A 25,026-nucleotide genomic window follows, 5' to 3' on the forward strand; every position below is an offset into this window, starting at 1 on the left:
ATGCCACTCCTTTCAAAAGTCTGCCCTCAGTATAGTTTTCACTGCTGTATGTCTACAGACTCCTTCTGACCTTGTAACAACTAAATCATTTTTATACACATGTATTTACATATTGAAATACTTCTATTACTGTAAATTCTTGTAGTTGCTAATAAAAAGTGGTTCTGTTTCTTCAAAAATAAAAGCCTAATAAAAACTTCTTTGTCTTTCCATTACCTCACATTGCTCAGACCTTCTCCAAAATTCACTGCTATTATTTCAAATTAGGACCCCATCCTTCAAAGACCCTACAGAGCATACAACTACAGCAGCACTCTACTCTGTTACTTAAAAGATATTGAAAATATGAGTGTAAGACAAGACAGACCCTTAAATTCTATTTCAAATGTTCTTTCAGACAAACATTGAACTCAATGCAATTTTTCCATTGGTTGTGCACCGTATGGTAACTAATATTCCACTAACTCTGACCATAAAAGATTGCTGAATTGGCTAAAAAATACATCCCCTCTTCAGCAAGTCTGCTTTGAAACTGCAAAGTAAGATTAGAGGAAAACTATCCTCTCCCTGCCCCTTATCCAACCCGGGAAGACTCCAAGTGCCTGCAGCTACACTGTTCCTAAGGATAGGAAGTCTGATGCATCATTGCTGCCATCTGCTGCATTTTTTTTAATTCTCCCGTGGGACAAAGTTATTCAACATGCTTGAATCCAGACTGAAAACTATGCCAAGTCACTCCTCTCTTTAGCATTCCCTGGAACCGAGAACAGGGAAAGGGGGAGGGAGTTACTTATAATAGTTTTTTTGAAGAAACGCCATGAGCAAACAATTTAACTGTTTTTAATGTCAGCTTAAAGTCACAGTAATACTTAAAAAGTTCACAACTATTCAGGAAACTCCCTTATCAGGTAAACAAATAGCAATATTTTTCCCTCTGTGATTTAACCATTACTAACTCTCGCTTTCTAGAGAGGAGCTAAGTGTCTTTAAGAGACAGACCAGGGCAAAGTCCACTTTTCCAGTGCCTTAATAACCACTTCTCCTATCAACTAATGGGAAGAAAGGAGGTGAAAGCAGTGCAGGCAAGCAGAAACTTATTCCAGTTTTCCCATACCCTTCTTATGTGCAAAGGCACATTTTGTACTGCTTCCTTTGTCTTTATCTTAGGGTTCCATGGATAATTTCTATTTTTAAGCAGCCACAGTGCACATTCATTAAGTCAAATTTCTCAATACTATTTACCGTGGGATCACAACTTAAAAAAAAAAAGGCAACATGAATTTAAGCAGAAAATGCCACTCTTGTTATGTTACATCACCTGAGGCACCTTCTGGCTAAGTTAAATGCTGCCACCGACTTGAAAAGCACTTAGAGTTCATGCTCTGCTACTTCAGAGCCCAACTGGACTGAGGAGTAGGCTCTGTTATTTTGTTGTCTGGGGGCTTTTTTTCCTTTATTCATGCATATTTTAGCTCTAGTACATTTTTCATTGACTCAAAGCCTAAACAGGTTTTCTGTCTCCATGAAACAAAAGTGCTCTAAAGCAGCATCTTCATAACCTGAACAATTACTTTTTTTTAATACGTATTTAGTCCTATGTCCTACACACACCTATGGAGAAGGCAAGGAGTCAACAAGCTTATTAACGAGAGCATACTCACCCATCTTTTGTTTCTCCATGTACCTATTCTTTGCCAAGGAATAAGGGTTTATCCCAGATAGAGCCTTACAGGCCTAAGTTTTAAAACAATCTAGGTTTAAAGTTACAATAACACAAGGCATAACAGTCCTCACAACCTATTGACACCTAACTTCCTTTATTCTTTTTCTGTAATAAAGCCATGCAGCTGTAACAAGTCCTGAAGAAACAGTGATTATGCTGCTTTCCCAGGCCATACCTGATGCCATGCCCATCACCAGTTAAGGGAACAGAGCAACATCACAACGGCTGTTGCAGTGACACTACTGCAGGCTTCTGGAAACAGCTGGTCAAATTTTTTAACTTTCCCTCCAATAGATCATGGTTAATGGGCTGCTAAGAGTTTAAGTACATATTCTACATATTGAAACAATTAAACATGAGCATTAAAAGTCATCTACAGGTACAAAACTATTCTTACAGCCTATTCACTTATGGCCTGAATCTACAATACCATGACAGAAAGACCAGTATCAATCCTTCATGATGCAGATACTGTACATGTCCAGTTTAAGGTCTAATTCTTCCATTTATTGTTTAAAGCTAGTCGTGATTTCTTGAATTATTAAATACCACCTACTCATTATACCAACTGCTACTTAACTTTAAATTGGTGCATACTGCACATAATACTGTGTACTGTCAAATGATCTGAGGATTACGTAGTATACTGAATTTTCACTGAGCACATGGTCCTGTATTAAACCAGCAAATCTAATTTCCTCAGTTCCTTTTTATTCTGAGGCTCATTCTTGAATGGGCTGCAAAAGGATTTTTGAGCAACATAATCTAGCAGCAAAAAGCTCAAGACATTCTTTTATGGTACTTCCTACGAAAAACATTTTTGGGAAGTACAATTAAGTGCTATCTTTCAAGAATTTATAGGGGTTTTTTTTCTGTTTAGAACAAACAATATGATTGAACTTGTATTTACAATAACTATAAGCATTGACAAAAATCATTGTACCACTCAGATCTGAATTCCCATTAACAGAAAGCCATGTTAGTACCTGATAATTATTCAGCTAAGGAAAGAATGGGCAATGCTCATATTGCAATCAGACAGCAAGTTTAAATGGCCCCACTGTAATATCCTGCACTGGAACATACATTTGCAGAACTAGTTGCTTGATGACAAGAATCCTTTCTAAAGCTAATTTCAAGTTTCCAGATCAGGTCTTCAATTTGGCTAATCAAGGAAAGAAAATTCACAGGTCCTTGAAAAGTGCTCTGAGAGGCCACACAATCAAATGTGAGCATGGCAGAGAAAGAGTTTAGGCTCAACAAGCAAGGAAAAAAAGACTGCATACCTTCAGCACTAAAGTCAGCCAAATCCTGTCTGGCAGAGACAAGACATACAAACTACCTCCACCATGGGATTTGGGTCTTAGCCTCTTTCCTCAGAGTAACCTCTAATTTCTAGCAGCAAAGTGTTACTATTGAAAAGGAAGCACAGAAGTGACTTAAAATGGAGTGAAATAGTTCTTAAATGCTGACTCCTGGGTCCAGTCTAACAAGGGCTTTGTCAGAAAGACTGTCAATCAGGATACAAACAGTCCATTGACAGATGTCACCTGAAGTGATAAAGCCCACGCCTAGGTTAAAGAAGTTGAAAAACCAGCATATTTAACTCCCAAAGTTAAGAATCTGCTAGTATCATCTAGGGTATATACTTCCAGTGTGTAAGTCTAAGCCACTATTGACAAGAAATTAATGAGGATCATCAAGTTGCCAATTTCCTTCCAAATTACTTGTGTGCAAATCTCACAAAATTCTGCTGTTTAATACTACTAAAATCAGTCAAACTCAAGAATGGTTGTGCTGGAAATGAACCCATACTAAGCTTGTGACTGATCTACATCATGCATCCATTCAATACCATAGTTTCATAGCTACATCAAGGCAGAACACTGTCTCCCTCACTAGGAGGCTAAGACATTGAAAAACGTTAGTAAACAAGTGACCTGTGTATCTTTAAGCAGCACTCCCTAGTAAATTATTTCTGAAGGGTTCCATCACAATGGTACAAAACTTTCATTTTAATCTAGTCACTATTGATTACCTCTTCAACATTACTCACAGTAAAATGTGTTCAGTTTTGTTCTCTCCAAATAACAGAATGACTAGAGCCATAATTAGAAAAAATTCATTATTGTTCAAAGAGAAAACAAAAAAGTACTTTATATAACCACTTCAGATTAAGAACTAGCCTACTACTTATTTTTACAGGATCTACAGAAGTGCATCAAAATTCCCCACAGAAATTCTGTGACTTTCTTCCTCAACAAAAGCATTTGGACTAGCTATATCAAGAGATCCCAGTGGAACAGCACAGCCAAAAACACTAGGGAGCAAAATTCAGCATATTTCTTAAAAGTATTAAAAAAAGATTGCTAGAGACCTCAGTAGCTGCGATGGCAGTATGGCCACATATCAAATGCACACTGAAATAATGATCTTTACACAGTCTAGCCCTCTGATCTCAAAATAATTAAGACACAAGAAATGGCAGGAGGTTTTCACTTTACCTGAGGCATGTACTCACTAAAGGCAATTGAGTCAGGATTCCAGAAGTTTTTCTCCTTCTTATCACATTTATGGAAAGATGGAAGTGTCTTAATGATTTTAGTTTACTAACTTCTTTCTCCACTCTGAGAAGTTTTTCTCCCAACTATAACCTTGTTCCCAAACTTGCAATTGAAGTCCTGAAGCACTGGCAAAATCACCTCATGTAAGCGTGGCATTACAGAAGGCACCATTTTGAAAACACCACTTTTAACAGAACATATTGGCAATGATGCTCATACAACAGAATGATCTTCTGATACTGTGCCTAAGAGTATTATATTGGTATAACTTGAAAAAGTTTAATAAGCTATAGGTCTCAATGTTTTCAGATAAAATATTTAGCCAAGGAAAAGCTTTAATCACAAAAGAACAAGTTATTTGAAATGTACCATTATAGCACTATGGATACATTCCAAGATATCTAAGTTGACATCAGCCTTCTCATGAAAAGAGATCTTCTGAAATATAAAGAAATGAAATATAAAGAAAAGAGGTCTTCTGAAATATAAAGAAATGGTTACTCTCTCTTTCTCCAAATAAGTAGGGAAGAACAGGAATTAATAGTTTTTTTGACAAAAATTCTAGTATGTCAAATTAAAAGAACTAAAATCTATGTGAAGACTAATTAAAATGCCTTTAAAGATAATACACCTGTTGAAATGCACAGACAATTCCAAGCTTTTGAAGCAAATCTGAAAGCCTCTCTTATTCAAGTTTACACACTGGTTTATTGGCACTAATGCCTTGAGAACAGGGGAAAAAAAAAGCAGCAAATCACTAAAGCTCAACTTTCAGAACTACGACAGAAAAATCAGGTTCCATTTTTTCCTCTATTGTCCAATAAGTCAAAATTCACATCCGACAAAAACTCCACCAGCTTGTTTAGCAAAGAAAAGCACAGGTTTAGAGTGTTTTTCAAAACGCTCCTTCGCGGTTGCTGCAAGGTAAGGTGGAAGCAGGAAGCATCTGCTGCTTAGCACAGCACAAGCAAAGTGCCTGGCAGAACATATATTGAAACCAAACCCTTCAAGATGCCCCAAGAGGAAACAACCCTCCCAATATACCATTAACAAAGATGAAAATTTGAATATATTTCAACATAAATGAAGTATTAAGTCTTCTTGAAGATGCATGCAACATTTACTGCAACATATATACACACAGTACAATCTCCTGCATGATCTGCCAAAGGCATCCCATACGGCCACTTACTGGATCCTGCACAGCACCACAGCAACAGCAGCACATGCCACTTGGCAGAACTGACTGAGCAAAATTCCTGTTACAGATTGCAAATTCCAGCTTGTATGGGTTCGTGCTTTTTTCAATTACACATACATACAAAGTGCATTCCCTGCATTTTCCTCACATGGTAATGTGTGAGCAAGATCCTAATTCAAGATTGGCAATACAATTCCTGCATAGCCTAAAAAGCCCTCTACCTTAAATGACTGCAAACTGCCATAGCTTGCAGTTTATGTAAATCCCCCCACAGGGCTGAAGGAAAGTTAAGCTGAGGTTTCTACTCAGTATGGAGAATTAGCCACCTTCAAAAGCTCTGTTCTAGCTGTTTAACATTGTAATACTGTCAGCCAACTGTCTTCTAAAATGTTCTGACCTACAATTTTGATTAAGACATAATAAAGATGTTTCATACAACACTTACACCAGGGAAACATGCAATTATAATACTTACTAGATGAGAACTGTCCTTAACTTCTTGTACTTGCTGCACCTGCGGTTCAGCCACAACTTTAGTGTCCTGATCAGAAGTCATGAGCTGTCTGCTTTTTGGCTGCTCAGAGAGAACTTTACTGGTCACCTTTGTAAGCTGTGGAAATAAGAAGACAAAAGATTCCGTAAGTGGCTGTTGAAATTCCCAAGAACCCACAGGCACCCCAGACACGCTACCCTGATTGAGACCAAAGGTCCAAAGAACTTCCACACAATGAGGCTGGGATTATGTGTCCAGAGAAAACAGAAGATGAGGATAAAGTGCTCTTGCAGATACACTCAGCTCCCAGTCACTGGCTGCTTTGGGATTACAGATGAACACTTGGACAGCACTGCACAGGGAAATTCCATTGGGAAAGTTTCTCTTGATTCTCACCTTAATACTCAGTCTGGATTTCAAACCACGACTACTTCGTAACACCTGGCAGACTCCACTCACTAAGAAGCATTTAGTCACAAACTAACCTTTGCCTACTGTAACTACTTTGATGGTCACTGTATCTTTGCAAAATTTAAGAAGCATGTTACAACAGTTCTGTTACATTTAAGAAGCATGTTACAACTGGTTGACTACTAACACTTAACCAGTTCTTCTGCTCTATCATCCCCAAATCTTATTTTATTTGACTAAACGAGTAAAAAAATGAGTTGAAAGTCTGTTAGTAACTTTGCTTCGAAATTTGATGCTATTATTTAATATTGTTATTTTTAAAAGAAAGTATTTTAAAAAAATAACGGCTAATTTAAAGCACAAAGTCTTGAAGTAAATATTGGAGTGTGAAAATTAGCCTTTATTTTTTCTTTCCTAAGAATATGTAAAATGCTTTTTTAATTTCTTATTCATATGGAAATTCCAGTACTGCATCTGTAACAATGCACAAGAGGAATGTATTGCCTTCAAGTTGGTGACACCAAACTTCATACAATCTCCTTAAAATGAAAACATTAAGATTTGCAGCATATAGAAGTTAATGGTATTGTTCCATTCTTTAGGAACATAAGCTCCTTTCAGGCTACCTTGACTCCAAGACTGGAGTTAAGAAGTTTTTCTTTCAGTCTATGGTATTATGACCTCCCATGGAATCTCCTTTACACTGTATTTTGAAATGGACAACAGCAAATGCCAAATACAACTGAATGAAAAAATTCCAAAACATTCAAATAAAATTATTACATTCAGCTGTGAACTGATTCAAGATCTTGTATTACAGGATTATGCAAAAGATATTTTCTACATACAGTTCAGGAAACAAATATACTGACATCCCCAAGAAGATTAACATTTCAGCTTACATGAACAGTTGCTTATCACTTTGTACTACTGCTGTAAAGTCAGCACAAAAATATGTTTTCAAAAGAAACATGTACTCTTGTCATCGTTATATTCTCAGAAGTTTCTTTTCCTAACACTCTTGTCTCTCAGCTTGGAATAGAAACTCCTTAAGCAAGGAAGAAATGGCACAGACAAAAAATGAAAATGAAAAAAAAAAACCACAAAAACCCCCACAAAAATGAAACTTAAAAATTACACTATTCCTCACACACAGTGTTACACACACATAAATATACTCACAAGTTATGCAACAAAGTCTAAAATTCATTCAGCATGTTTGTATTTCATAAAATAACCAAAACCCATCCCTCAGGATGAAAGCAATTTTTCAAAAGCAGGATTAAATAGCCAGACTCTGCATTGCTGAAAATCATGCATGGGAAGATGTAGGCACATTAACACTGCAGAAAGTGTCTAAGCTTCTTGGAGAACACTTCAGTTAACGTTTTTTAAAGAAATTGTGTTTAGCCTTTCAAAATTTTTGATTAATTTTTTTTTTTCTAAAAAGAGTCCAAGACTCCTTACTCATTTCATGTTTACTGTATGTAACTTCCACTGCTGTTCATACTAACCTTGTGCATACACTTTAGTCCAGATTCACAAGCTAAAGCCTACAGAAAAACAAGTATGTTTCAGACAGCAATGGTGGTATCTACTCAGCATTTTGATCCCCAAATCAATGCCAAGGTACCTCTTCACATCCTTCTGTCACCTACTTATCTCACATATTCCCATTTCCTTCCAGGATAAGCCTGTCCAGAGTCACACTGCAATGTCTGCCATTCTCTGTCACATAGTGTTACACCAGAACTTTGTAAGTCAATGGATAAAGAAAAGGAAGAGAAACAGCTACAATCATGTAAGTCTATCAAGCAAAAATAAAGTTCCACTACACACACATCCTCCAAAGCATTTTCTAACTGGCCATCAAGCACAAAATATTGAGCTAAATTAATTTCAGCTGAAGGTAGACAAGTTGTCAGCCAATCTGACAATACCTGCAATGTGCACACTGCAACTTCAGATTTCTTGAGCAAGGCACCAGCAATTAGAGCAGCATATCATTCTACTGCTTTTCAGAAGTCCCTCAGATCAGATTACACAAGATGCTTACCACAGGCCAGGTCTAGATTGAAGCTCTAGGTAACTTTGTTTGCACTACTCAGACTAATAATCACATTCTCATTAGATACACAGATTTGTTGTGATACACACCACACGAAATCCACTCACCTTGTAAACAAATTATTTTTAGTAATTACAATGTCAAACCCATATATTTAAGTTGAATTTTGATCACTAAGGATCAAAATGGCACTCCAAACAACAGCGATAAAGTAATTTGTTTGAAGAGGATAAAACCTGCTTTCCAAATCCCATGATTTTAACAATGAGCAGCTATTGCCTTTCTGCAAATGGGTAAGTCATACAGAAAGATCCCAAACACAGAAGGATGGAGCTTCTGTTGCAATTTTCTTCTTAATACATCCCACTGCTACAAGTCTGTGGGATGTCAAGTGCTCAGCTGCAAAATCCAATCGGTTGTGAGATACTTGAAAATGATTCCACACGCAGGGCTGCTCTGGAAAGTCAATGCCACCTTTTCCACTGTAGAACTGCCACTTATTGTACTCCTAGAGAACAAAACCTACATGACTGCAGACTCCCATGACTATCAAGTCAGAGAATACAGGAGTTGTAGAAAAAGGCAATGTTACTTAAGAAAGAGAAAAACAGTAAAAATCATGGAATGTTAAAGGCTTTCCACAGGACATATTTCAGCATGTTTTTCATTAGGATTGATATATATCTTCATATACAAACTTATTTACACAAACCACAATCAATAGCTGGTAATTCTAGAAACCACAGGAAAGGATTCACTGTATGAAAGCCAAATTAGTGACAAGTTAAATGGGGCATTTTAATGTAGCAATAAAAATTATCATCCAACTGAAGGGCTAACTTGTCCATGACTTTAAAAGATAAGGTTTACTAGTCAGCAGTTCAATGTCTCTTTGCATAAATACATGTTGCTGCAATAAGAAGGAGACATTCAAAAATGCAAGCTGGCAAACCCATTTGGGATAGAGATAGCACTACCTACAACAGAACACTGAGCTATCAGAATCAACTGACAATTTTTACTTCACAGAATCACAGAGCAGTTTTTTAGTTGAAAGGGGCCTTTTGAAGGTCATCTAGTCAAACTCCTCCTCAGTAAGCAAGGACATCTTCAACTAGATCAGGTTGCTCAGAGCCCTGTCCAACCTGACCTTGAATGTTTCCAGGGATGGAGCATCTACCACCTCTCTGGGCAACCTGTGCCAGTGTTTCACTGATTTAGAAGCACACAGTAATTTCAACTCTGTAAATGCACATTGTAAATCATTGTTTCCTTCTGGCTTGCCATTTGGTCATCGTAGAGTAAGGAGTCAAGGTCATCAGCTTGAGAGTAACTTTGCTCTTGACTCTACTGCAGACATTCAAATACTTATTTCAACAACTACCTATCCCAAGAGAAACTGCATAGATTTTATACAGACTTACCAAAAGTAGTCCAAACTTGTTCTGTAAATAGGCAAGGCAGGAAAGTTTAAAATACAGGTAAAAACATTTTTCTTTAGAAACTGCATAACATTTAACCATGCCTGCTTTTTACAAAACTGTAATACACTGCTCTGTCTGCAAAACTAGTAATTGCAAAAGGAAAGGGAAGTGTGCCTTATTACTAATTTTCTCATTAGTTTGATGGAGATGGGGGCAGTCACCTTTGCTTGTACAGATCTGTCCCTGTGGACATCTGATCAGTGGTTAATCTCAGGAATAGCAAGAATATTTTCAGGAGGGACTGAGACCACCTGGTCAAGCAACACAGGTATTTCTGCCTACTGGTTTCACTCTACAACATCCACAACCAGCTTCACAAATAAAAAGATATGGGGTTTGCTGCAGGGGGAGGGGTTGATTTTTGTTTTGTTTGAGGTTTTTATGAGATTTTTTGGTTGGCTTTTTGGGGTTTTTTTGTTTTGTGTTTTTTAAAGTTGACAGCATGGTTCTGTTATTGTCAAGTATTTTCAAAACCATCTAGTTATAAGAATTCCATCATTTCAGAAGATACCAGATACAAACCAGCAATGGCCCACAGAATGACTGCACAGATAAGTGCACATAACCACATGATCACTCCTGTCTGGGTGCCAAGCCAAGCAGAGCTGGGACTGCTCTTATCCAAAAGCCACACGTGTGTGTTAGTGTGGTGCCAACATCAGACTAACCTTTACACTGCATTTTAGTGCAGGTTTAGGTACCTTAGTATGGGCAGAGTTAATGTGCAACTCTCTGAAGGTATTTATAAACACACTGCATCCACATGCACCAGAACCTTGCAAATGGTTTGAAAAAGACATCTATCTACTTGATTGTTACACAGCAAACAAAACCACTACTGCTCTTGCTGACCTCCTCAAAAGACCCCCTGGAGTGTAGCCCCCAATCCTCCTGCTTTCATTAGTAGCCATCTCTAATTTTTCTAATTCATATTCAAAATGTGCTTTTCTGCAATCTGTTTCACTGTCTAGAGTTACCAGAGTGAGTAGCAGCATGCGTTCTCTCAATCAAATCAAACCAAACAGATAGATCTGTTATTTAAAAACATGCAAACCCCTAAACAATGCTCTAGGGCTGAGATCTTGCCTGCCAACTTTCAGCCCAGAGTAATCAGCCCTTAAAAAGAGATTTACAAATGCAAGTGCTGACAACTAACTTTCACTCTGCAAACAGCAACACCATAAAACAAAAAAGCTCACTAGAATAAAAGAACTTTTCACTGCTCTTCCAGCAAGTACAAACAAAAATAGATTTGAGTTTGGCTTTGTGCAGAATTCTTCCTAGCAAACATTTTAGAAACTTTAAACACAGATTAAGATAAAGTTTTCACAAGGCTAATACACAAATATACGTAAGTAACATGAGAAAGCTTAAAATGTTTTCCAAACAGAGGTGCATTGCTTAGCTTAAGCCTCATAACAAACTTCCAGCTGCAGGCCAGAGATCCTCTTTCTACTGTGAGAGAGAACACACTTTCTCACCATCTACCACTTATGCACCCATGAGGATCATAACAGCACAGCAGAGGTAATCAGAGCTACCACTGACCTCAGCTCTGAGAAGTTTTAGCACCTGCTGAAGACATCACATAGACATTTATATGAGAAATAAGAGATGCCTTTTCCAAAAGTATGTTACAAATTTAATACATTAGGCTCCTCTTTAAACAAAGTTTAATTTTTCTTTATTAATTTCACCAGAGTAATGAATACCCAAAGCATACATAATATGTCAAGGGTTAATCACATTCCCAGTCTCAGGAAAGCTGCCAACTCAGATACCAGATATTCGGTTATGCTTACAGAGCATCATCAAGAAAAACTGGAAAAACCCTAATCCTGAAAGGCTGGAAGTTTCCCCCTCAGTGTTATAAGCAGTGATACAAACTTTCAGTTTTCATCAGGTGGCTGTTGCACAATACTTGGAAAAAGAGATCTCAGCTTGTAGAGTTGACCCATCAGATCCAGCTGCATGGGGCACATGTTACCATTCTGTAGATTAATAACATCATCCAAGCTGCATCATGCTCACAGAGAAAACTCGTGACAGAACTCAGGGGTTTCCACCTTCCCCTTCAAAGCAGGAAATCAGTTTCTTTACAGAGCACATATGGCAAGCAATCTAGCTTTCAAAGGATGGCATTATTTAAAATATGCTGTGAAGAAGTTCCATTTCCCCAGTGGATAAAATTGTTGTGAATGAGGAATCTAACAACACTGAAAGCATATCTGTTTGTGGTGATCTCCACAATCATCGCTGTGCCTACATCAGTTGTAAAATCTCCATTACACAACAGCAATTAAAAAGCTGACATGACAAATATTTAGTCACAGCATGTGTCTACAGAAGTCTTGAATGCAATACTATTAAAAACCATCAAAAGGTTCTCAATTTGTTTAGCTGCTGATTAGCTAAAAAAGTTGGGGGAAAAGTTAAAAATTCACCTCTGGTGCTTAGTGTTTAGACCCAGGGATTTATGGGAGCCTGTTGTATGAAGGCTTCAAAATGGACATGCACCCAGTGTATGTGCCAGCATGGTAGCTGGAAAGTTAGATTTCAAAAAACCCCAGAAAAGTACCACTGGATTTGTTTCAGGCTTCCTTCCTGCCAAGAAGATTACTTATGCTCTGGCACTCTCCAGAATATTGCAATTTCTGGGTTCCTGAAGAGGAACATGGACACGAGCACTGGGGGCAAACCTGTGACTGAATGCTTGGCAGACTCAAGGCATTTCAAAACACATAAGGCAAGCAGGTGTTAGCAAGAAATACACTGTCAGAAGAACCTAAACCTTAATGCTGTACTTTTTTAAACATTCATCAACAGAAAACATGAGCACAAATCGTTTAGAGCTGCTGCAGCATCTACTTCAAAAGTTTTTTAAAAAAAAAAAAACGCTTCTGTTGTTTGTAGGGTTGATAGCCTCCAAAATCATCCTGCAATTCTATTAATTATCCCTTAAAATGTAGTCTCTCCACTGAGAAAGGCTGAGATTTCAAGAGAAACAGTTGCTATTTAAAGGGAACACTGCATTTCCTTATTTAAAGATCTTTGAAACATTTCTGTGCGAGGCTTCCCAAGCAATTCACAACTCTCTCATCATTTACTGAGCGTTCTCATTCACACGAACTTATGTGATGAAGAGCACACCAGAACTGATTACTCTGCAAGTCTGGAAATCCAGATCATTACAGTAATTAGCTGTCCAAAAGATGCCAAGCAGCAAGTTACTAAACAAAGGTGATAAAATACCAAAGAAACCTGATACTGGTAAATGATAAGGACTCTGTACAGAGGCATACAAAAACTCTTTCAGTCAAGTGCAAGAAAAATGGGAAGAGGGTAAAGTTACAGTCTTACACCCTCACCGTCTCAAACAAGATGTTGATAGTGCACAGAAGATAACAGGATGATCCCCAGCAACAAACAATTATGATAGTAATTTTTGTATCTAGCCTTTTATGCACTATATTTTAAATATATGCACTTAAAGAAAAGGAACCATTTTCACCACACTGAAAGGTCTCTCGCAGAATTTCTGCAGCCCTTCTACGCACGAAGAAGTTAAGCTTCACATGCAGTTACTATCTGAAGTGCACTCAAACATCACTCCAGAGATGGACCAAAAAGCCTGTAGATCATATCCCCCTCAGTAATGCAATACACCAGATGTTTAATAGTATATAATCTAACAAAAATCTTACCATTTAAGAACACCAGGAGTGCCTATCAAGCAGGAATAAGCCACTGGGAAGAAATTTTTGTGCCTGATAAGAGCGTCATGTGCCTTGAAGACAAGTGTGATTGTGTCACGAGCAGTTTTCAGTTTGCTTATGGCTTGTTCTCAGTTTTCAAGTCTGAAGCAGCACTCTCCTGACTGCAGGCTGAAGCACATTACATTAAGAAACCCAACTCATTAATTAACAGGAGTTGCTTCATGTTGCACATCCATCACAAAGCCACAAGCTTGTTTTCCTCACTGTAAGTGGACTAGCAGCACACACCCTGCAGGTTATTCATAAAGATGTATATTTAATTCCTATTATAACTATCGTGTTAGATAAGATATTTATCAGATGATGATTTCAAAAAGTACCACACCTAATTAAAATACATCTCTCAGCTCTCTCATTTGTCCATTTTCTAAGCAACTCCTCAAATGGCAGAGTTAAATTGTTAGCAGTTCCACCAAATCATGACAATCCTGATATAAAAGGTGGGATGCTAACTTAATATAAATTAATCATGATCATAGTTCTCCACAACCCCATTCTCTCTTGATAAGCTGAATGCAGAATCACACATTCTACATTTATTACCAAGGCCTACAAAAAGCATAAAACATCTCACACTCAAGGAAAAAGGTCATTTTAACTTTCTCAGGAAAGAGATCAGGAATTTGTTACTCAAGTACATTAGGTAAGTACCTCAAAGTATAATGATTTTCCTCTAAAATGTTCCATCATTTGCTCTCCCTTATATTTGTGAGCATTTGACTTCCTCCCTACTGCTAGCTCTGGCGTCACTTTTTACTTTTCCAGGACAGAAAGCGTCATCAGCAAGACCAGAATTTGAATAAATTTGAACAACACCCCCTTCTCCAGTTAAACAGATAACTACCTAGTAGTTGCCTGCATAGATACTTTACTTCTGTGACCACCAGAAGAGTAGTAGAGAAGAGAGGACCCAAAACTTAACACTTGATGGCATTAAATCTTTCTGTCCTGCTCTAGGAAACCAGAGGAGCAGAGCACTGCAAACTAACTACTCCAGTTCTGAGTGGAACTGAACAGCTAAAGTCCACATCACTCTGCTGCTGCTATTACTTCTGCTACAAAGCATCACAGGTAGTTCCCTCAATAATTTAGAAAAGAAACAAAAAAGGAAAGCAAAGGCTACAGTAACATACAGTAACATACCTGGAGGACCTTCGCAAGAGAAACCTCAGCAGATTTCTCGTTGTCTGTATTAAATTAAAAAGTGAAAGGACAGGCCAGTGCAAACTACTGCTCTTCTGCACTGAAATAGTGAAAAACTAATTAAACCTAAATACAGGGCAAACAATGCTTTAAAGTACCTACAGAAGGACAAGCTTGGAGTTGGACCCCGCACTCTGCACAGCACCTCATATCTGCCTCTGCTTCCAAACTACGTTGGGAATACATTTGTTAAATGAGCCTAACCATAAAGGCCGACTAATTTTTCATATAATCTTCTAAAACAAGCCAGCCTAAATAATGACTAAGTTTATAAACCCCCTTATATTTATGCCTAACAATGTTTTAAAAGAAACTGCAGAATGTAAGGGAAGCTCCTTCCTTCTGCAACATTTTTTCTTCAATGTATTTTAAAAACTGATTAGGTTCTCATCAGAACATAGGCATCACATATTATACTAACCCACTGGTTACACTGATTTCTTGTAACACTCCCACCTGCATTTACCTGTTACACTTGCCTAAGCTACAAGGCAACAGCCTATGCTTGCAGTGTCCAGTGCAGTAGGATTCTGATCTGCAAACACAGGTCAGAGCTGAGGCAATACAAAGAAAAATGTTGGTATTTTTACTAATATGCACAAATTTAACTGCTGTTATTGTTTACTTTCCACACACATATTAATTCCAGATGCTTTGGGGTGATCTTTGATAGGCTAATTGCATTTTCTCTGGAAGTCAAAGCTTCTCAATAACTTCAGAGCCAACGAATTAGCTAGGAGACTGTTCCAGGCTTTTAATGTAATACCAATATTTAATATCAAATACTGCTCACTGATGAAGAAATTAATTGTGTCATTTCATAAAAATGTTAAATGGAAAAAAAATTATGGAAAGCATTACAAAAGTATGTCTCTAAATTTCAGTACCATCAAATATAAAACCTCACCTAAATCCACTATCATTGTCTACGTTGCTTGTTTGCACTAATGTGACATGAGTCAAAAACTATATAACACTTTTGTACAAACAGAAAGCAGAAGAGCAATTGATTAGAAACAGTAAATTGAATTGATGAGAAAATTCAAACTTGCCCTGAAGTGGATAGGGCAGGAACAAATACCTGCTGGCACTAAAGACTAGATTTCACAAAATATTGCTCATTCCTGAACTATTTTAAATAGTCATTTACAGAATGCTACAAGGTAGCTTAAACTCTTGAACTCTTATAATAGGTCTATATTGCTCTTTCCCATAACCAACCAAGACACTACATGAAGAGATTAACATGGCTATCAGAAAAGCCACATGGAAGACTTCTCCAATATTTTTTCTATGAATTATAATTCTTTATTTTGACACACATCTTATTTTCAGCAGGTGAGTTTACTTTGGCACTCTGGACACCAAGTCTGTCTCATCCTACCATACCTTCTCTGAACTCATGCACATATGAGGAATTATTATACAAAGATAGTATCTTGCATAATAATGTATTTTCTTTGTTTCCCTTCCTTCCCCACGTAACTGCTCTGCTCTCATTTAACCAATGAGGTGAGGTTTTTTTTAGTGTTTGCTCTTCTTTAAAGTAGCTATTGAAGGGAAGTATGAGATTAGTTTTCCTATTCCTCTGCTGAAGGGAGCAATAATTAAGCATGCTAAGAACTCACACAGAGCAGTGAAGTTTACAGAGACTGTTGCACTTTCACTATGAGAGTTTTCATTCTAAGACTCCTGACTTGGAGTGAAAACTTGAGAGATACTGAGCTTTGCTGGATAATGTATTTACCAGCATCGCAGCATGTCAAGCTCATTGTAAGTGGACCTGCCATTTCATAAATTGTGTTTGCTTAACAAAACAACTGCCAGTTCCACAGTATTTTACTAGCTGCTTCACGTTTTCAAAGCTAAGATGCAGCAACTGATAGCCTACTTGGCTTTTCCCAGTTCTTCAAAGAAACACTAAATCTTCCGGTGCTGTAACACATGATGAGGTTCCAGGAGGTTTAGCACTTGCTTAGAGGGAAGAAGTTCAATGTTGTGCATGAAGAGTGTCAGTTTGGCAATGCTGGGAACAACCAACTTCCTTGTTTCAATTACTGAACGTTCCTCCTCACGATTTACCAATACCAGCTCTACGTTTTCCGCATTCTTCACTACACTGCTTACCACAGAGTGGCCGAGGCACTCACAGCCTGCCTGTGACTCTGGGCAGGACAGCTGGCAAAGCTAAGGGAAACAACTAACCCAGTTCTGCTGGGCAGGATTTTATGAACAACACCTTCCTCAGACACATTCCAAAGTTGGCAGAGGTAGATGCAGTATTTTATGATGAAAGACAAGATTTAAAGCACCGCTTGAAGCTATAGGGTTAATATTTAGTTGAGTTCCAAGGGTGAGGTTAGAATTAGAAGTCTGGCCTTCTTTAACAGATCTTAATAGTCTTATCTTAGAATATTGCTATTACTTAGATTCCATGTTTCAAGTCTGCAATCAGTGCTGCACTTAAACAAGATGAGGTCAAAAGCTACATTTGGAACTTCCAGGATCCTTAATAATTTTAGTACTTTGAATTATTATTTAAGACACATACATAGCTTCAAAGCCAATTTGCCAAGTTCTCTATCATGACATTCTGGGACCATACAATAAACTCTTAATTCAGGGACGCAAAAATCTAAAACCAAGGATCTCAAATTCAAATGCACACAGAACTAGAATTCTGGAAAAGATTTGATGCAAACCAATAGGACAGCCATTACAGTAGTCCTGGAATATATCTTCCCTCACAACAGGCCTGCGAAAAGTAAGAGAAAAAGGATCTGTACCTACATAAAGCCCAGGTGAGAGGCATATACAACCAAATAAGATGTTGATAATGCCAGTGATAAACAAAAAGTACAGTGACAAGTTTTCTTCCAACATGAACGTATACAACAGTCCTTGACTATGCAAAGACTATTTCAATAAACAGTCGTTCTGTAAAACAAACAGCCTGGGATGAACTCCCCTCAAGCTCTGGGGTTTAGGTTTTTTTCTTCAGATGACTTGAAAAGCATTTGCTAACCTAAAATGTTAGTTTACGTTTTGAAACATGTTCGGGACCAGATCCAAAGTGAAATTAAACTACTTACAGAAGAAGTATCATTTAACTTTAAGGTTTTGTAAAAGAGAAGGAAGCTGGTTTTTGCCAATGATTATTTCATTAACCTCTTTGCCAAAAATAGAATTTAACCCCAATAATCCACTCACATTTTAGTATTACTTCCTCTTTTAATAAAGGCTACCATGCTTCATTACAAGCTTTGTCGAAACTAGAAGCAACTCTTTTTTAGTTTTAAAACACTGTATGAAAGACTATCACCTCCTGGGTGCACATTTGTTCACAGTTAGAGTACCCCACCTTCCTAGAGTATCACTGTAATCAAAACTACTGGTAATTCAGGTTTTGACTCACTGTTAAAGGATGGACTGCCAATATTTTAGCTTGGATTTAATGACAATAATTCTTCCTTGCAAGTCAAAATAACTGGGCACAGACCCTTCTAAAAATTCCACTGATTCCTTGAATCCAGGCAGTTATAATACACAATGTTAACTAAGAAAATTATAATCATAAAAAAAATAGACTGTAAGCTAAGCTGCAACATATGTTAATTAAAAAGAGTCCCTTCTCTTCTTCGTAGCATAATCTTTTTGACATTTATTACGAAGAAATGGAAAAGAAGCTTTAAACTTGAGCAGGGACACAAACCCAAGATCCTGGAGACATGCCAATGTAGACAATGATATTTTGCTCAAATTGTTTGCCTTGCTGCTTTAAACAGCAACATGTTGACCATTTTCTGTCCCTATCTGTCAGGCAGCAACAACATTGAATGGGAAAGAAACTCTGAGATAAGACTGCAAATTCTGCACATACAGGTAGCTCAGCACTTAAAGTAACCATGCCCCAGTACATTTTTCACTTTTGCTCTACTTTTTAATTCCTAGAACAAGAATCGGAAACCAGGAGGATACATCCAAACATTTGAGCACAAACCCTCAGCACTAGGGTATGGAAAAGCAAACTGCTTTGGACATTGGCCTGTTGATTCATCAGTTCCTTGTTTGAACAACAGTCAGAGTCAGACTCTGTTGTGGGGCAACCTGTGACAGCATCACAACCTGTGAAAATACGCATATGGATACCAACAGTGACCGAAAACAAAACCATAAAGCTGCCAAGAGACATCACAGTAAAGCTTTCAAACCTTTCATTAAGTTTCTGCCAAATTAGATTTATCAAGTGATTTTTTTTCTCAACATAGTTACTATTTCAGTAATATTTTGTTTCTCAGGTTTCCCTGTCAGATCACTGTGGCATCCTGTAATTATAAAATACTTTACTTGAAAACAGATTGCAGAACATTAGATCTGCCGAGAAATACTGATAAACACTTTTAAAAAAATAACAGAAATCTACAACGTTTTAAGCAAGTTTGCAATTCTAGTGCACTAACAAGACAGATGGAAATCCGCCTTATGAATAGCACCAATGAGGTATTTCACCATTGTTGCTTATTTGCAGAAGCCAGCAGGGAAGGGCCAATACGAGGCTGAGGGAGAATTAACCCATCCAAAGGAAAAACAGTTTAGGTACTTGTGCAAAAAACCACAAGAACCCTAAAAGCAAAATAAGGTGATACAGTATTTAGACTTGCAAAAATCCCAGCTCAAGTCTTAGATAAAATAACTGTATGTTCTACAGCTACATTTAAAACTTCAGTATATTCCTGAACATGTCCCATGTGAACTTCTGATAGCATCTGACGGTGTAATTCCAAAGTCTATATTGCCAGTGTTTGCTGTTTTCAATAATGAAAGTGATAGTGGTGTTTTAGAAAGGAGTCCCTAACAGATAACGTAGTTCTGTGTCTAATTCATCACAAGCTAGCACAGCAGACAGATGTCTCTACATTTCTGTAGGCACCTATGTTGCTATCGATATGTGCAACAATCCAGAACTCAAAGTTGCGTATGGTTGCCACCACCTTAAATGCATGTACACTGAACTCGATACATCTGTGAACTCTCCATGGCCACGAAGGCAATCCAGAATAAACCCTTACTATAGGATATGCTCTCTGGGACACCAGCTCCTTACATGCCAACAGCCTTATGCGAATAACAACAGAGCTGCTGGAAGTGCAGAGGTGGCAATCCATTCAGCTTATGAACGACTGATTCCTTTTGTATTACATCATTCAACTACCCATTAAGGAGCTGGACTGACAGGATCCAGAATATGCATAGCCCAGCCCTCCATGGTAAACGAGAGCGTTCGAAAAGATTAAGACTCAAAGAAATTGGTGATTCATCAGGGCGTCAAAACAGCGCTTCCCCAATTCCCGGCAATGTTCTAGGCCAAGCAGCTAGCCACATATTAGTAACCTCTGTCAGACTTCCAATTTTGGAGTTAATTGCTGTTCCTGAAACACATACCCAGACGCAAAATACCTGCAGCAGCACACATCACAGAATGAACACTGTCATGGCTATCCTAATCGCACAATTATGCTGTATTAGAGTCACACCTAATTTAAGCACTCCAAAGTACCTTTGTTGTCTGCCGGCATTGCTCCAGAGCACCTGCTTCTGAATGGGGGGGTAACCCCACTCGGGTGCCCCAAAAGGGTGTGCAACAGCTACACACACAAATGTGAAAGACCAATGATTTCATAAATCCTTGGCTCCATCACATCACTAAAACTTAAGAAGTACCAGCAGGGAACCAATTAATAGAATTTGTTTCTATCTTGTAACACTTTATGGAACTTGAGTAGATGAATGAGTGGAACAGAAGTCAACTTCCAGTCTCTTGTTTTTAACTAGTTCCTCAAACTTTTTTGTTGTAGACATTTTTATCATTAGACAAAGTTAGCATATGCCTAAAGAGAAAGAAACAGATTGTTGGAATAGCAACGGGTCTTCTTCAATTATCCAGTATTTACAGTACCAAAACATTTTTGACCAGGTGAAGTATCTATCACTCAGTTTTATGTTCAGAAAAGGTGCTTCAGAGTGCTATTTTTGTGTTTGATTTTTGACACACTAGCTTGCCTTGAGTTTAGCACAGCGAAGTTAAGGCTCAGGAAAAGAAGAGCTTTCCCAAAGCATCCATTTAAAAATATAAGTACAATTAGAACTGGTACTTTTGACAAAGCACATTGCCAGTTCAGGGGAAGAGGGTGTGGGGGTATAGTTTCTCTTTTTTGAGGGATCACAAACTTTGAAATAGTGCTAGTTTTAAGTTTTACATCATTTCTCCTCCCCTAATTCAATGACTGGCTTCTGTGGTGAAACCCACCCGTCTAGATCTTGCATATGGACTGAAATGAGAGTATTAATTTCAGCACGTGCAAGCCTTGCTTTCGGAACAACATTGCTCAAACACCTTTCCGAGGCCTTCACTACAAGAGCAGCTTTTACTGTCATCTTCTACACAGCTCTCCACACATCACTGCCTCTTTCAAAACTGCAGGGAAAGGGTTAATTTTCTTCTTTACAACATCCTGTTTTGTAACATCCTGTCTTTCCCGACTCATACCTGTGTGCCCATTCTGAATGCAAATGCTCCAGGCTTCCAACACTCCTGGCTAGTTGAGTATCACTGATTACATACAGGAAAAAATGCAGCCTGAGATTATTTTCTGCAGTTGTGCCTATGAGTTGCACAAACCTGTTGTCTAAAAATGCCATTTTGCTAGTAAATGCTTAGAGGAACAGAGCACTTTTTAAATCATACTTTTTACGTCTTACATCATGTAACAGTTCCTCACATATGTGCATACATGCATACACACACAAATCACACTCCCAAAGCTTAATATTCTCCAGACTCCAGAATATGTTTCTTCGCTTTTTTCTCTCCACCAGTGATAGCCCTCCTGACACTGCCTTTGTGAGCTACCTCCACAGCCACCTTCACACCTCCAAGAGTGCTCTTCTTCACGATCAGTAGGGCCATGGCCTTTGCAAAACCTGCTCCTTCCAATATGGACGCAAGAAAAGGTAAGTCAAGCACTTTACATGCTTATCTGTGTACCTTACCTGTTAATTCACAAGAATGTGAATGCCTGATGAATATATACAGACACCATGGAATTAAACATTAATAGCACTGAAGTCCTAAAAGCCACCTAGTTTTAAAAAAATCAAACTGATGGAACGCATCTACACCTAATTACTTTGTTTTTTATAACTCCTTTTTTGCTACCTTTAAGCTGTCACTTTAGATTTGTCACGCACTATGGTCAGAAACATGCCTTTTCCGTGTCTAGCATGTGCATTTTGTGAGGTAATGTAATAAATATTTAACAAAGAGTTTATATTACCATGCCAATTAAGCTCTCAACTGATTTAAAGCCAAAGCCAATGCGAGATATGAGACTTAATAAGGGACGCAGCAACAGATCAGTACAGAACACGTAGATTAGACAAACCTGACTGTATTGACTTTGCATTTCAGTAAATAAACCAAGTATTTAACTTCCCTTTAATCGAAATAAAACATCACCAGAAACTGCCTACATGATTTCTGCATGTCTCAAAGGAACAAAAAACCCCAAGCAAAATACTCAAGCCCCCACAACTGCCTCCAGTTCCAGATCTTCCGTTTCCCTCTGTAATAAAGCAGATTTAAGTTCCAGCTCCATATCTAAGCAATATACATATTAAATACATAGCAGTCATTCCTACCTTTCTATGTGTATATTGGCACTAAAGCCAGCCACAAAAGCAACCAAGGCAGCACTTACTTGCACTGACACCTTTATTCCCCTATGGTGTTTGTGTGTAGTTAATGGGTAAAAAAAACCCAGAAAAAATTACAATGCAAACGCTTCAATCTAACCCAGAACACTGCATGTGCTGAAGGACCTGACTACATAAAATTGTTTATTAAGGAACATCTAAGAGATCAAATGTTCTCTATTAATTCATTTAAGCAAAACTTTTTACCTCCATTCAAATAAATATTATGTTTCCCAAAAATGTAAGACCAATTAAACACAGAAGTAATTGTGGCTTCCATATAAAGAGCATATACACACAAATGACAACACTTCTAAAAGAATAAAATTTTCTGTAGACGTTACATATAAAATGTATACTGCGTTCTATATGTGCATTATCAGGCCTGAGCCTAGTTTTCACCTCCCTTTCACCTACCACAAAAAAAATTATACTTAAAAAATATAAAAATATCAATGTTGTTTTAACAACTAGAGTGATTAGGCTGATTAGCTTCATATCTTGAGAATTAACTTGAAAAAATGCTTACAAGTCAGCAGGGAGAAGTGAAAGTTCAACTGATAAAAAGTTACCAGACCAGAATTAAAACCCAAGAGTTGTGAAATCCCAGCAAGTTGGAAAAAAACAATACAACACGTTTTGACCTTTGAGAATTTATCCTATCTGTAAAAACCAGATAAGTTTGACATGAAACTTAAACCACAAGAACAGACCTTACAATAGCAATCCTTGAGGCAATACTTAAGAAAGATTCCTCCTCTGATTTTTCTAAGGATTCAGAGCCCAACAAAACTAGGCCAGAGACAAGACACAGAATCGGAAGCCAGAATTCCCATGGTTTTACCCCAACTGTGACTCAAGTTTAAACAGTGGTTTTGAAACCAGCTTGCTCTCTCTGTGGCCACAGGCAAGTCTTAACCACTTCGCCTCAATTCTCTTACCTGCAGAATAAAAATAATTATACTTATCTGCCACACAGGAATCTCCTACAACAAACACCGTTTGGCAAGTGCACATCTGTTTAAACTGTGGACAAAGCTACGTAGTAATTTCGAGCACCTGGACAAACTGAAACCGAGAGTGAAAACAACTTCGCCGGAGCAGCTACGGAAGGCCCGACAACAACCAGACCCTGGGGGCAACACAGCGTCCGTGTGCCATCTGCTCCCGCAGGTAGTGCTGCGCAGCCCGGCTGCACCCCCGGCCCGCCGGCCATTCACCTGCTCGGGACACGGCTGGCGCGGAAAGCCAGCGGTGCGCCCGGAGCGACGGGCCAGGGACAGGCACCGCCCGCCGCTCCGAGGGTCCCGGCCGCCCATCCGCCCCGGCCGGCCGGCTGGGAACCTCCAGGCGCGTCCCCCCGGCGCCCGCCCGTCCCCGCTGTCCCCGCGGCACACGCGGCTCTCCCGCAAGGCCCCGGCGGCGCGGGGGCAAAGCTCACCCGCTGCGCCCGGGGCGGCGAGGCCGCAGTGCGGGAGCGGCCCCGGCGGCTCGCCCGCCCTACCCCCGCCGGCACCGCGGCCCCGAGCCGGGATCCTCCTCCTCCCTCCCGTCTCTCCCCCGGGAACCGCCTCGGGTGGGAAGATGGCGGCTCCGGCCGCCTCCCCGGTGCGAGGGGGCGGCGGAGCGGGGGGTGTCGCTCCCCCTTCGGGCCCGCCATCCCCGCGCACCGGGGGATGCGGGTGCGGAACGGCCCCGGCGGGCGCCGCCGCCCGGAGGGCGCGGGCCGGGCGGCCCCTCGCACTCACCTGTCACCAACAGCCGCCGCCGCCCTCGGGCCGGGGCTCGGCGCGGGGGACACGGGCGGGCACGGGGGAGGGGGGGCTCCGCCGGCGCGGGGCCTTTCGCTCCTGTCGGGTTCCCGCGGCCGCCGGGGCCTCTCGCCGCGCCGCCGCCGCCGCCGGGGCCTCGCCGCCGGATGCCGTGAGGAGGAGAGCGGAGCGCGGGGCGGGGCCGAGGGGGCGCGGGCGGCGGCAGCGCCGGGGGCGGGCGGGGCGGGGGGGCGCGGGGGGGCGGCGGCGGCTCCGGGCCCGAAACGTCTCCGAGCCGAGACTCAACCACCCGCTCGCATGAGAGACCCGCTTCCGGCTCCCGGCGGAAGTCCCGCCCCCGGCGGCGGAAGGGATTGGCCGGCGCCTCTCGGCCGGGCGCCGCCGCCCGCGGATTGGCGGAGCGGGGAAGGGGGGAGGGGACCCCGGCGCGCGCGCGGCGTGTGACGCGCGGAGCGGCGCGTGAGGCGCCTGACGTCACCCGCCGCGGAAGGGCGCGCGGGGGCGGGGCCGGCACCGCCCGCTCCCCCTGCCCGCCCCGGAGGCGTTTTGTCCCTTCGCTCGCGCCGTAGCCCCGCCGGG

At 40.1% G+C, this 25,026-nt stretch overlaps 1 protein-coding gene across 3 annotated transcripts in view; it reads right to left on the bottom strand.

Moving 5' to 3' along the window:
* The window catches only part of LARP4B (La ribonucleoprotein 4B), a 57,420-nt gene extending 32,663 nt beyond the window's left edge, over positions 1-24,757 (bottom strand). Inside the window, exons 1-2 of one of the 3 annotated variants that reach the window (XM_085050317.1) lie at positions 24,424-24,757; positions 5,964-6,098 (exon numbers count right to left, since the gene is read on the bottom strand). In XM_085050317.1, the coding sequence (XP_084906443.1) occupies positions 5,964-6,044 (81 nt within the window). In that variant the 5' untranslated portion in view covers positions 6,045-6,098; positions 24,424-24,757. Of the gene's footprint in view, positions 1-5,963; positions 6,099-8,050; positions 8,157-24,116; positions 24,352-24,423 lie in introns of those variants that run through there. The other 2 variants (XM_085050316.1, XM_085050318.1) reach the window with 2 other exon arrangements.
* Between the last annotated feature and the right edge of the window lie 269 nt (positions 24,758-25,026).

This window comes from Lichenostomus cassidix, chromosome 2 (genome assembly GCF_008360975.1).
Source record: "Lichenostomus cassidix isolate B80296 chromosome 2, HeHo_3.0, whole genome shotgun sequence".
In the NCBI taxonomy this organism is placed as follows: Eukaryota; Metazoa; Chordata; class Aves; order Passeriformes; family Meliphagidae; genus Lichenostomus; species Lichenostomus cassidix.